The sequence below is a fragment of the Amblyraja radiata genome, chromosome 38, assembly GCF_010909765.2.
Source record: "Amblyraja radiata isolate CabotCenter1 chromosome 38, sAmbRad1.1.pri, whole genome shotgun sequence".
NCBI classification, from domain to species: Eukaryota; Metazoa; Chordata; class Chondrichthyes; order Rajiformes; family Rajidae; genus Amblyraja; species Amblyraja radiata.
The window spans coordinates 13,202,037-13,216,347 of record NC_045993.1 but is presented as its reverse complement, the minus strand read 5'-3'; the positions used below and the strand labels follow the sequence as shown (position 1 = coordinate 13,216,347).

Below are 14,311 nucleotides of genomic sequence, written 5' to 3'. Positions count from 1 at the left end.
ACGAAGAGGCTGTTGGTTCTTTCCTTGAGTTTTTGTCAATAGCTTTTTCCTGTAGTTGGGGGGGGGGGGGGGGGAGGGGTGGAGGGGGGGGGGGGGGAGTTGGAGTTGTGATACACGGCTCCCCAAGTGAGGAACTAGGGTGGAGGCTGCATCTTTACTGTTAGAAAGGAGCATAGCTTAGAGAGGAAAGAAGCCGTTTGGTCGAATCCAGTGGAGTGGGGTTGCTATTTACTTACAGGCAGTCGAAGGCAATCTCCTTCGCTGACCGGCCATTTTGACTGGCTCGGAGTTTTCAGCAAAGATCCTGTAGGATATTGGTTTTCAGGACCTAGAAGATCCGCCGGAAGGTAAAATGCCCGCTAACTTCATTAAACTTCTTAAAACTGTCTCCACTTCTTCTCCTCCCCCTTCTCCCCCCCCCCCCCCCCCTCTCTCCCCTGCTCTCTAAAGGACTTACCGTGCTTTGTGGCAGCCGATTATCTTTCTCTTCATCGCGCAGACAGCACTCCTCCGCAGACCCTGGCCCCCCACTGTGTGTGTGTGTGTGTGTGTGTGTGTGTGTGTGTGTGTGTGTGTGTGTGTGTGTGTGTGTGTGTGTGTGTGTGTGCGCGTGCGCAGCTCACGCTGCGGTCGAGACTTTCCAGGCAAGTGACCAAAACCTCTGGCCACTCATGGAAACCTTGGGTGGGGCGCAAGGTCACCAGAGGTTTACGTTCAGCTTTCCCAAGTGGGCATAAGAGAGACGTACCTGACAGGACTCTCCTTGTAAGAGGGAGCGCCGTTGATGGAGGAGCCGCCGCTGCTGCTGGAGGCATCGTCGTCGTCCTGGTAGTAGCCGGTGGTGACCAGGCGGAGACTGCGGCGGGACATCCTCACCGTAGCACCACCACCCCGAGCCTCAGCCCGAGCACGGCACTGCGAGTCTTCCGCACTAACTGTGAGCAAAGAGAAATACAGTGTGAGGGGTACTGGCACCCTGCCCGCTGGCCCAGAGAGGGGGAGGGGGGGAGAAAACACATTGCTGTCATTCTACAAACTCTCTCTGCACATGGCAGGGCACATGGTATTGTGGGTAGAGTGCTGACATGGATAGAAAGTTGGTTGACAGGTAGGAAACAAAGAGTAGGGATTAACGGGTCCATTTCAAAATTGCAGGCAGTGACTACTGAGGTACCGCAAGGCTCAGTGCTGGGACCGCAACTATTTACAATCTATACTATTACTAAAACTCTCATCTTGTCCTCTTCGAGTATGCGTTTTTTTTTTTTTTTAATTTGCGCAAAAGCGTTACCCTATATCGCTATGATTTTTTTGCCACCTTACTCACCGTTCTGCTCTGCTCCAAGCGCACCAGGTTTTCTACCGATCGGTAAAAAAATCATGAGATCAGCAGATTGGTCTTCTCGCCTGGCAGTCACCAGGAAGGGAACGCCCCTTCTAGCACGCGATGTGTTAATCACCAGGCTGGGCGAGGAGAATAAAGACCCGGAGGAAGGGCTGAGTCCACAAGCCGTGCTGATTAAGTGAGTGAGTCCGTGAGCCGTGCGAAGGAGAACGACCAGCGAAGTGGCCAGTGACCGCTGTGAGTCCCCAATACACCCGCAAACCCTTACAATACAATACTCAATACAATTCAATTTATTGTCATTTGGACCCCTTGAGGTCCAAACGAAATGTCGTTTCTGCAGCCATACATTACAAAACAAAAAGACCCGAGACACAACACAGTTTACACAAACATCGTTGTGATGGACGGCAAAAAAAACTTATCTCTCCACTGCACTCTCCCCCCCGATGTCAGAGTCAGAGTCAAAGTCAAAGACCCCGGCTGGCGATGGCGATTGTCCCGCGGCCATTAAAGCCACGCCGGGTGATACAAGGTCGCGCACCGGGTCTTGGTGTTAGAGCCCCCGGCGTGCGCTCGCAAAGTCCCGCGGCCACTCCAAGCCGCGCGGGGCGATGGTGTAAGGCCCCGCTCAGGTAATCTTCAACCCCGCAACTCGGGCGGGAGAAGTCGCCGTTGCGGAAGCCCCGAAAAGCGGTCACCCAGCAGGGACCCGCGGGCTCCCGGTGCCGCCGTCCGCCAAACCCGCAGTTGCAGCCTCCGGAACTCCGGAGGTCGGGTGGCAGCAGCGCTCCACCACCGCTCCACCCGCTGCGGACTCGGCCATCCCCGTGACGGTGAGTAGTCGGCAGCTCCGCAGCTGGAACCCCAGGTCGTTCCTGTTGGAGGCCGCTCCACGTTGCAGCCCCAACGACAACGGAGACCCGACAAAGAAAGGGTCGGGTCTCCCGTGCAGGGGAAAGATTTTAAAGTTACCCACACCACCCCCACCCCCCACACACATACCCCAACAAAAAAAATAACAAAAACTACATAAAAACGAGACAAAAAATAAATAAAACACAGACAGACTGCAGAGGCCGCTGCTGACGAGAGTCGCGCCGCCCACCGACTTCCCCTCTGGTCCCCTCGCAGGCTCCTGCCCCCCTCCCCCGTAATACCACACAATCTCCCATGGCTCTTCCCCCATCTTTTCTCTGAGCTCTCTCCCCCCCCCGCCCCCACACACCTCCTCCCCCACACACACCCCTCCCTTCCACACACCCCTCACAACCCTCCGCCTGCCCACACACACCCCGAGCTCCCCTCCCCCCCCCCCCCCGTGTCTTTACCGCAGCTGCAGGAGGCTCTGGATGGCCCGACCCGACCGAGCCCAGCCAGCGCGGAGTCGGAGATGGCGCCAATGTCGCCAAATGGAAAGCAGAGACTCCCGGCGGAGGAGAACCACCAGCGAAGTGGCCAGCGCCCGCTGTGAGTCCCCATCGCACCCCAACCCCTTCTCCTCTGGTCTCCCTCGCTGGCTCCTGCCCCCCTCCCCCGTAATACCTCATTCTCCCCATGGCTCTTCCCCGTCTTTTCTCCGAGCTCTCGCCCCCTGCCTCCACACACCCCTCCCTCGTCCACTCCCCTCCCCCACACCACTCCCCCATACACACCCCTCTCCCCACACCTCCATCCTCCCCACCCCCACCCCTCTTCCCCACCCCCCCTCCCCACACACACCCACCCCTCACAACCCTTCGCCTGCCCACACACACCCTGCCCACACCCCTCTCCCCCAAAACCCCCCTTGCCCACATACCCCACACACACCCCTCCCCCCACTCACCACTCCCCCACCCACAAACCCCTCCTCCACAATACCTCCTCCCCCCCCCCCGTGGTGACTGAGACCCAACGGGTCCCATTTAGTCGAGTATATGCAATGATTTAGATGAAAATATTACAAGTAACATTAGCAAATTTGCAGATGACACAAAGCTGGGTGGCAGTGTGAACTGTGAGGAGGATGCTACGAGGATGCATGGTGACTTGGACAGGTTGGGGGAGTGGGCAGATGCATGGCAGATGCAGTTTAATGTGGATAAATGTGAGGTTATCCACTTTGGTGGCAAAAACAGGAAGGCAGGTTACTATCTAAATGTGTTCAAGTTGGGAAAAGGGGAAGTACAACGGGATCTGGGGGTCCTTGTTCATCAGTCAATGAAAGTAAGCATGCAGGTACAGCAGGCAGTGAAGAAAGCGAATGGCATGTTGGCCTTCATAATAAGAGGAGTTGAGTATAGGAGCAAGGAGGTCGATCTGCAGTTGTACAGGGCCCTAGTGAGACCACACCTGGATTATTATGTGCAGTCTTGGTCCCCTAATTTGGGGAAGGACATTCTTGCTATTGAGGGAGTGCCCATGATCACATTGAATGGCGGTGCTGGTTTGAAGGGCCGAATGGCCTACTCATGCACCTATTGTCGGGGAATCTCCAACTTGGGGTCAGAGGCGTAGGTGACAGGAGAATGATGTTACGGGCAACCTGAGGGGCAACCTTTCCAACAGAGAGTGGAGGGGACATGGAACGAACTGCCAGAGGAAGTGATCTACAGGTTTAAAAGACGTTTGATGAGGGATGCGGATTGGAAAGGTTTAGAGGGATATGGGCCAAACACAGGCAAATGGAAGCAGCCCAGGAAGGCTCCCATGGACAAGGAGTGAGGCTGAAGGGCCTGTTTCTCTGTTTTATGACTCTTTCAATGGAGGGTCGGTGACCTGACACATTAATGGGGTCAGAGCTGCAAAGCCGACAACACGTCTCCCGTTTTCATTTCGGACTTCCAGCAACTGCTCGTTTTTGTTTTTCAACCGGCTGTCACCAGCCAGCACCAGCTGCAGGGCCAACACTGCTTCCACTCAACATGCGAGGCTGTGCCCAAACAGCAGATAACATCTCAGACAACACAAGCCACAGGCCACGTGACAACTGGCAAAGCTTCCCACAACACTGCACCTCAGTTTAGCTCAGTTTATTTCAGAGATACAGCGCAGAAACTAGGCCCTTCGGCTCACTAAGTCCATGCCGACCAGCGATCCACGCACATTAACACTACCCCACACAGGCTAGGGTCAATTTACATGCACGCTTTGACAGGGAGAATACTGATGTGCCTTCCCGATCCCCCATTCGCTGTGATGGCATTTCAGTCTCAGTCACAGAGGCCGATGTCAGGAAATCCTTCAGAGGGGTGAACCCCCGAAAAGCACCTGGACCTGATGGTATACCCGGCCGTGTTCTAAAAACCTGTGCGGACCAACTGGCGGGAGTTTTTACGGACATTTTCAACCTCTCACTTCTGAGGTCTGAGGTCCCCACCTGCTTTAAAAGGGCATCAATTATACCGGTGCCCAAGAAGAGTAAGGTGACCTGCCTCAATGACTATCGACCAGTGGCACTAACGCCGGTGGTGATGAAGTGCTTTGAGAGGTTGATCATGGAGCAAATCAACTCCTACATCGACAAAAACCTGGACCGACTGCAGTTCGCGTACCGCCACAACAGATCAACGGTGGATGCGATCTCGCTGGCCCTCCACTCCGCACTGGACCACTTGGACAACAAAAACTCATATGTCAGGCTGTTATTCATTGATTACAGCTCGGCATTTAACACAATCATCCCCTCCAAACTGGTTACCAAACTCGCAGAACTGGGTCTCTGCGCATCCCTCTGCAACTGGATCCTCGACTTCCTCGTCCACAGACCACAGTCTGTTCGTATTGGTGGAAATGTGTCAGCCTCAATAACAATCAGCACGGGAGCACCCCAAGGCTGCGTGCTCAGCCCCCTGCTGTACTCACTCTATACCCATGACTGCGTAGCGAACCACAGTGCGAACTCCATCATCAAGTTCGCTGACGACACCACTATTGTGGGGCGTATCACTGATGGGGATGAGTCAGAGTACAGAAGAGAGATCGAGCAACTGTCCATATGGTGCCAGCGCAATAACCTGTCCCTGAACACCAGCAAAACCAAGGAACTGATTGTGGACTTTGGAAGGAGTAGGAGGGGGACCCACAGCCCCATTTATATCAACGGGTCGATGGTTGAAAGGGTCAAGAACTTCAAATTCCTGGGGGTGCACATCTCTGAAGATCTTTCCTGGTCCGAGAACACTAACGCAATTATCAAAAAAGCTCATCAGCGCCTCTACTTCCTGAGAAGATTACGGAGAGTCGGATTGTCAAGGAGGACTCTCTCTAACTTCTACAGGTGCACAGTCGAGAGCATGCTGACCGGTTGCATCGTGGCTTGGTTCGGAAATTTGAGCGCCCTGGAGAGGAAAAGACTACAAAAAGTAGTAAACACTGCCCAGTCCATCATCGGCTCTGACCTTCCTTCCATCGAGGGGATTTATCGCAGTCGCTGCCTCAAAAAGGCTGGCAGTATCATCAAAGACCCACACCATCCTGGCCACACACTCATCTCCCTGCTACCTTCAGGTAGAAGGTACAGGAGCCTGAAGACTGCAACAACCAGGTTCAGGAATAGCTACTTCCCCTCAGCCATCAGGCTATTAAACCTGGCTCGGACAAAACTCTGATTATTAGCAACCACTTTCTGTTATTTGCACTACCAGTTTATTTATTCATGTGTGTATATATTTATATCATGGTATATGGACACATTTATCTGTTTTGTAGTAAATGCCTACTATTTTCTGTGTGCTTAAGCAAAGCAAGAATTTCATTGTCCTATACAGGGACACGACAATAAACTCACTTGAACTTGAACTTGAACTACCAAGCCAATTAACCTACAAATCTGTACGTCTTTGGAGTGTGGGAGGAAACCAAAGATCTCGGAGAAAATCCACGCGGTCACGGGGAGAACGTACAAACTCCATACAGACAGCGCCCGTAGTCGGGATGGAACCCGGGTCTCTGGCACTGTAAGGCAGCAACTCTACCGCTGTGCCACCGTTCACAGAAATATACACGGCAAAGCTTGGTTTCAGAGCACTGTTCCCTCCAGCTCACCATTCCCTGGCTTCCTGGCATCTGATGATGGGGCAGAGCATTTTGTGGGCGGCAATCATCAAAAATGGGCATCATCAGTAGGGATGGGAGAGTAACCACACACACAGCAAGTCTCTGGATACAACACGTGGCAGGCCAATTGTCTGATTAATAGAACGATGATAAACTGATGTGGAGACGATGTTTCCACTAGTGGGAGAGTCTAGGACCCGAGGTCACAGCCTCGGAATTAAAAGACGTTCCTTTAGGAAGGAGATAAGGAGGTATTTCTTCAGTCAGAGGGGGATGAATTTGTGGAATTCATTGCCACAGAAGGTTGTGGAGGCCGTCAATGGATATTTTTAAGGCAGAGAAAGGTAGATTATTGATTGGTACGGGTGTCAGGAGTTATGGGGAGGAGATGGGGTTAGGAGAAAGGGATAGATCAGCCATGATTGAATGGCGAAGTAGACTTGATGGGCCGAATGGCCCAATAATTCTCCTATCACTTATGAACTAATGAAACTAGGGTACTGTCCGATTCACCTCCACCCCATTGCACACATTGGACAGTCTCTGGAACTTATACGCTACAATGCTGAACTATATTCTGCACTCTGTATCTTCCCCTTTGCTCTACCTATTGAACTTGATTTGCCTTGATTGTATTTATGAATATATTTTATCTGATTTGATTGGATAGCTTACAAAACAAAGCTTTTCACTGTGCGCCAGCACATGTAACAAGAATAAAGCTAAACCTGAGGTACAGAAAGGATCCAGGTGCCTTGGCCCATCGAATCCATACTGACCATCAATCTCCCTTTCATACTAGTTCTATGTTCACATGCTCGAGGAGCAGAATTGCCATTCGGTCCATCATTTACTACACCATTCAATCATTGCTGATCTATCTTTCCCCATCATCTCCATTCTCCCACCTTTCCCCATAACCCCAAAGGTACCTCATTTTCACATCCACTCCCTTACACACTAGGGAAAATTTACAGAGGCATATAAACCTACAAATCCGCACGTCTTTGGGACTAGTTATAACTAGCTGTATCAAGTGTCTATAACACATGGCTGCCTGCGCCCGCTGCCTGAACGGAAGATAGTCACAAGTGCTTGAACAATCACCAATCCTCCTGCCCCTCGCTCTTCCCCCACTGGCCTGCAAACCCATTCCATTTCCATAATTTCTCCAGTTTCTTTGAGAAGTTTCACCGGATCTGCTTCCTTCTCTGTTTCAGAGCAAATCTGACCGAAAACCAGGAAACCCAGAGGCAGCGCTGGTTGTTTCCAATCACTGTAGAGTTTAGGTACAGCATGGAAACAAGCCTTCGACCCACCGAGTCCACACCGACCAACAATCCCCGCACATTAACTCTACCCTACACACACTAGGGACAATTTTACATTTATACAAAGCCAATTAACCAACAAACCTATATGTCTTTGGAGCTTGGGAGGAAACGGAAGATCTCGGAGAACCCCACGCGGTCTCGAGGAGCACGTACAAACTCTGTAAATACAGCACCTGTGGTGGGGATTGAACCCTGGTCTCTGACGCTGCAAGCGCTGTAAGGCAGCAACTCTACACTGCGCCACCGTGCCACCCTTTTAAACCTGCACTGTCAACACAATGACCTTGTCGTCCTTACTCACGACTTCTCCTCACTCACTATCCTTTGTGATTTTACACGTCAACCCCTCCTACTCACCCCCACCGGCCTGTCCACATGGCTTGTGTAGGAAGGAACTGCAGATGCTGGTTTACACCAAAGATGGACACAAAATGCTGGAGAAACTCAGCGGGACAGGCAGCATCTCTGGAGCGAAGGAATAGGTGACGTTTCCGGTCGAGATCTTTCTTCTGACTGATGTCAGGGGAGTGGGAGATATCCTTATCTATACACTTATAGATTTCCTTGTCTATACACTTCCTTACCTCCCACTCCCCTGATATCTGTCTGGAGAAGTGTCTAAACCAGAAACGTCACCCAGAGATGCTGCCTGTCCTGTTGAGTTATGCCCCTGTCCCACTTAGGAAACCTGAACGGAAACCTCTGGAGACTTTGCCTTTTTTCACCCAGTTTTATTCCACCGGGGAGGTCTTACCTTCCACTACCTGCAACCACCTTCAACTAGCATCGCAACCGGCTTCAACTAAAATATTACCGATATTTAAAACGGCAACCTATTTTTAGTCGCGGCCGGTTTCGAATGTTTTGAAATAATCGCCGGAATGTAGAAGAAGCGGAAACCACTTTCGACCATTAGGGAGAGTGACAAAAACCTCTGGGAACCGCACGGAAACCTTGGGTGGGGCGAAAAGTCTCCAGAGGTTTCCGTTCAGGTTTCCTAAGTGGGACAGGGGCATTACTCCAGCATTTTGTGTCTATCTAAGACAATACAGGGACCAGACAATCCAACTGGAACCAAGTGGAGTTTTACTGTCCCCACCTGGCTGTGAGCCCATAAACAAGGCTTCCTCAACAGTCTAAAGGACCTGTCCCACTTACGCAATTTCGGCAACTTGCCGGCACCCGTCATAGTCACAGCAGGTCGCTGAAAAATTTCACCATGTTGAAAATCCGGCGGCGACCAGAAAAACATACAACTCTTTGGGCGACTACTCACGACCATACAGGCGTCACGTGTCAAAAATCACGTAAGTGGGACAGGCCCATAGCCACCACTGTGTTCCCTGGCCCAGTGCCTCTCTGGTCTTGCCAGCACCTGAAATATGAACTTGTTGAACACTGCTTCCTCACAGTTCACTGCCTAGCCCAAACTGGGGAACAATGTGGTTAATACGCAGGTTAATAACAGGTTCCACAAAGAGCAGACACCGGGCACAGTACTGGGCCTTCCCCTCTTTGTACATAAACATCCACACACCACTTCTCCCTGCTTTCTGTCCCCCTGGATAATGCAGTATCAACACTGTCACTTCCCTTAATCCCAAGTGTTTACAAACAAGCCGATTATGTGGAAGTCTATCTCACCATATACGCATCACCTGGACACCAGAGTCACTTGCTCGAATTTATTTATTTAAACTCTATATAGAATCTTACAGCGTGGAAACAGGCCCTTCGGCCCAACTTGCCCACAACGGGCAAAATTGGTCGAATCTACACTAGTCCCACCTGCCTGCGTTTGGCCCATATCCCTCTAAACCCGTCTAGTCCATGTACCCGTCTAAATGTTTCTTAAACATTGCGATAGTCCCTGCCTCAACTACCTCCTCGGGCAACTCCTTCCATATCTCCACCGCCCTTTGTGTGAAAATGTCACCCCTCAGATTCCTATTAAATCCTCTCCCCCTCGCCTTAAACCAATGTCCTCAGGTTCTCGATTCTCCTACTCTGGGCAAGAGACTCTGTGCGTCTACCCGATCTATTCCTCTCATGATTTTATACACCTCTATAAGATCACCCCGTCCCATTCACTGTGTAGGTCCTGCCCTTGTGAGATCACCCAAAATGCAACACCTCACACTTCTCTGTATTAAATTCCATCCTAAAATTCATCATCCCACCTGGCCAACCGATCAAGATCCTGTTGTAATCTTTGCCAACCATCTTCACTATCTGCAATACCACCCACTTTTGTGTCATCTGCAGACTTGCTAACCATCCCATGTAGGTTTTCATCCAAACCATTGATATAGATGACAAACAGCAACGGGCCCAGCACTGAACCCTGAGGCACACCACAAGTCACAGGCCTCCAGTCTGAAAAGCAACCTTCCACCATCATGTATCATGATACACATGGCAATATTACACTAACACAATGCTAGACCAAGTGCGGATCCGTTGGGTCCTGTTCACCCAACGCAATATTCCACCACTCACCCATAGCCCCCAACTGCGCGGGCGCGGCTGACGTTTTTAAAGTTTTAAATGGCAATAACTTGTAAAAAAAATAAGATCAATGTGAACGCCTCACTCTCCCTCTTGTCCTCTATTCCCCTGCTCCATTATCCTCCCTCTCCCTCCACCAACCCTCCTCTACTTCCTCCCCTCACACCCTCCCCTCCTCCATTACCTCGCCATCCCCTTCCTACCCCATCCTCCTCCATTCCCCCTCTTCCCCCACACCCCCTCCTCTTCACCCTCCCTCTTCTTTCCCCTCCCCACTCCCTCCCTCACCCTTCCCTTACCCCAAGTCACTCCCTCCATTACTCCTCTCTCCTCCCTACCCATCCTCAATCCCCCTAGTTTCCCTCCTCACCTCATCAGGATTTTGATGTAAACCACCGCCGGCCCCGTTTGCTCCACCACGTCGGCGATGAAGTTGTCGGGGAGGGGGGGGGGGTGTTGAGGGGGACGGGCCGAGCGGTCTGGAGCCATGGGAGCGAAAGGACGAGGTTGCGGCCTAGTCCTTGCCCCAGGTCCCGCTCCTCTCCCTCCCCGCAGGCCCGGAGCAGCAGCCCCCGGACCGGCTCGAACCCCAGCCCAGGGCCCAGAGCCGTACTCAGGGCCCAATCCGTGTCTGTGTCCACTCCCCACTCCCCAGCGCCCAAAGCCCAGGCACAGCTACAGCCCCGGGGCTCGGCCTATGCCAGGCATCTTCACCTTCCCTCTTCTTTCCACTCTCCTCCTCCCTCAATCACCTCTCCCTCCCTCCATAACCCCTCTCCCTCCCTGCTCCCCCACTCCTCACCTCCACCCTATCCCTCCCACCCCACCCCCACGATTTTTTATGTAAATTATATTTGGATTCCTTGTGTGAATGAAAACGGAAGAATTTGAGATTCGGATTCCCTGTGTGAATGAAAACTGAAGAATTTAAATAAAACAGATATTGTTTTGTATTTTACGTAAATGAAATTCGGGATTGCATCGTGATGTCATTGGCAGGCAGGGCAAGTGGAAGCTGCTTTAAAAGTTGTTTTTGTAACTTGTAAATAATAACATCAATCTAAAGGAAACTTGGCTAACGGACTCCCCAGGACAACAGTGGGACAAAAATTGTAGCGCTATCGTGTACCGTTCTGGCAGTTTTGGAATCACGCGCACACACATACAAACAAACAAGATGATAGTTTTAGTAATATAATAGATAGATAGATAATAATACTTTTGGCAAATTCAATCATTCTGCCTTTAACATGACATTTTCTCTCAGATTTAATCACAGGTAGTTAACAGTTTCACTACCATTGACAGTTCAGTTGATTCCACGAGTCACCAGCTACCACCCCTGTCTCAGAGATAACGGAAGTTTGCAACCAGACGCCAACCATAGCACAGGATGGATATGGTTTGAACACTTCAGGACCACGACACTGCAAAAATCATCAATTCATCTATGGTCACGGAGGGCCGAGATACCGGCACCAGTTAACACACAGATACAAAAAGAAGGTAGACAAAAAGAGGCTAAAGCCCGGGATTAGTGCAGGACCTTCAAGAGAGCGTGAAGGCTCCATACTGGTTTTTTTTAACCAAAACAGCAGCCTCTCCTTGAACTGGGCACCCCAGTCTATGAAACACCAAACCCAGCGGTGGATCATATTGACAATAATAAATCTTAACTGTAAACTTGTGATCCAAAGTTAAAGTGCCAGAGAAGAAGCAGCAAATCCTCACAGCGATAATACACCTTAATCCTTTAAATACTGTCTATTATTAGCGTCTTGCACAATACAAGTGTGCGGTTAGTTAATTCAGCGGTGAAGCGCCCCTGGGCTCTGACAGCGCTGGTGTTTAAAGGGGAGGCAGACAAGGGGGTTAGGCCGGGAGCTGACCCCGTCTGTAGGGCCCCCGGCGCCGGGAGGAGCGGTCACACCTGTGCGGGGCCAGGGACCGACACGACAGACCGACAGACAGACAGGCAGACAGACAGACAGAGACAGACAGACTCACCGAGTGATTGTTCCTGCTGGGTCCAAGCGGCAGAAGCTGCCCTGCGGCGCCGAGAACAAGGAGCGGGAGCAGGAGCGTGGCCACTTCAACCACTCCCCTTCTGGTCGCCGCCTGTCCTCGCCGCACCTAGAGTGTAGATGATAGTAGATTATAGTAAATGATGCTAGATTAGGGTAGGGTCGAGTATAGCTGAGCAGACACCAGACACGACCTCCTCCGACGCCCTATCTATGTCTATGTCTGTGTCTATGTCTATGTCCCGCCCCCGGCGCCGCTGCCCATTGGTTGCAACATTCAAATTGCTACATTGTAGTGTCAGTTTGTGTCGCGGCTCCACCCCCCCGGGGGATGGGGACAGGAACCGGGACAAATGCGGCACCACCTCCACACAAACCACCCTCACCACCTATAAGATCTTTGCTCACCTCCCCTCCACACAATAGCCTCACTCTAACTATAAAAGATGAAATAGCCACACATTTGGATAGCAGTAGCAGGATCGGTCTGAGTTCTTTGAGGATGTGACTAGGAAAATGGACAAGGGAGAGCCAGTGAATGTAGTGTACCTGGACTTTCAGAAAGTATTTGATAAGGTCCCACATAGGAGATTAGTGGGCAAAATTAGAGTGCATGGTATTGGGGTAGGGTACTGACATGGATAGAAAATAGGTTGGCAGACAGGAAACAAAGAGTAGGGATAAACAGGTCCCTTTCAGAATGGCAGGCAGTGACTAGTGGGGTAACCGCAAGGCTCGGTGCTGGGACCGCAGCTATTTACAATATACATTAATGATTTAGATGAAGGGATTAAAAGTACCATTAGCAAATTTGCAGATGACACAAAGCTGGGTGGCAGTGTGAACTGTGAGGAGGATGCTATGAGAATGCAGGGTGACTTGGACAGGTTGGGTGAGTGGGCAGATGCAGTTTAATGTGGATAAATGTGAGGTTATCCACTTTGGTAGCAAAAACAGAAGGCAGATTATTATCTGCATGATGTCAAGTTGGGAAAAGGGGAAGTACAGCGAGATCTGGGGGTCCTTGTCCATCAGTCACAGAAAGTAAGCATGCAGGTACAGCAGGCAGTGAAGAAAGTGAATGGCATGTTGGCATTCATAACAAGATGAGTTGAGTATAGGAGCAAAGAGGTCCTTCTGCAGATGTACAGGGCCCTAGTGAGACCACACCTGGAGTATTTGTGCAGTTTTGGTCTCCAAATTTGAGGAAGGACATTCTTGCTATTGAGGGAGTGCAGCGTAGTTTCACCAGGTTAATTCCAGGGATGGTGGGACTGTCATATGTTGATAGAATGGAGTGTGTGGGCTTGGATACTCTGGAATTTAGAAGGATGAGAGGTGTTCTTATTGAAACATAAGATTATTAAGGGTTTGGACACGCTAGAGGCAGGAAACATGTTCCCGATGTTGGGAGAGTCCAGAACCAGGGGCCACAGTTTAAGAATAAGGGGTGAGCCATTTAGAATAGTGATGAGGAAAAACTTTATCACACAGAGTTGTGAATCTGTGGAATTCTCTGCCTCAGAAGGCAGTGGCGGCCAATTCTCTGGAGGCTTTCAAGAGAAAATTAGCTAGAGCTCTTATAGACAGCGGAAACAAGGGATATGGGGAGAAGGCAGGAATGGGGTACTGATTGTGGATGATCAGCCATGATCACAGTAAATGGCAGTGCTGGCTCAAAGGGCCGATGGGCCTACTCCTGCACCTATTGTCTCTTGACCCCTCCTGATCCCGACACAGCAGCACCACCCCCCTCCCACACCTTCACACTCCCACACCTTTACCCCTTTCACCTCCTACACCCCCACCACCCTGACCCTCACACCACCAATACCCTGACACCAGCAGCACCACCCTGACCCTGATCTCCGCCACCCTGACCTCAACATTACAGCACCACCCCCACACTCACACACCCTCACCACCCTCACCAGCACCACAGCAGCAGCACCACCCTGACCCTGATCCCGCCCCCCTGACCCCCTCACAAAACAGCACCAGCACCTCTACACCAGCACCACCCCCCTGATCCCCACCCTCACACCAGCCCCACCCTGACC

The 14,311-nt window shown here is 51.2% G+C and overlaps 1 protein-coding gene across 3 annotated transcripts in view; it reads right to left on the bottom strand.

Annotated features, from left to right (window-relative positions):
• The window catches only part of sun2 (Sad1 and UNC84 domain containing 2), a 70,295-nt gene extending 57,829 nt beyond the window's left edge, over positions 1-12,466 (bottom strand). For all 3 annotated transcript variants that reach the window (XM_033013548.1, XM_033013550.1, XM_033013549.1), the window contains exons 1-2: positions 12,235-12,466; positions 749-935 (exon numbers count right to left, since the gene is read on the bottom strand). In XM_033013548.1, coding sequence (XP_032869439.1) covers positions 749-870 — 122 coding nt within the window. In that variant the 5' untranslated portion in view covers positions 871-935; positions 12,235-12,466. The remainder of the gene's footprint in view (positions 1-748; positions 936-12,234) is intronic.
• Positions 12,467-14,311: the final 1,845 nt, after the last annotated feature.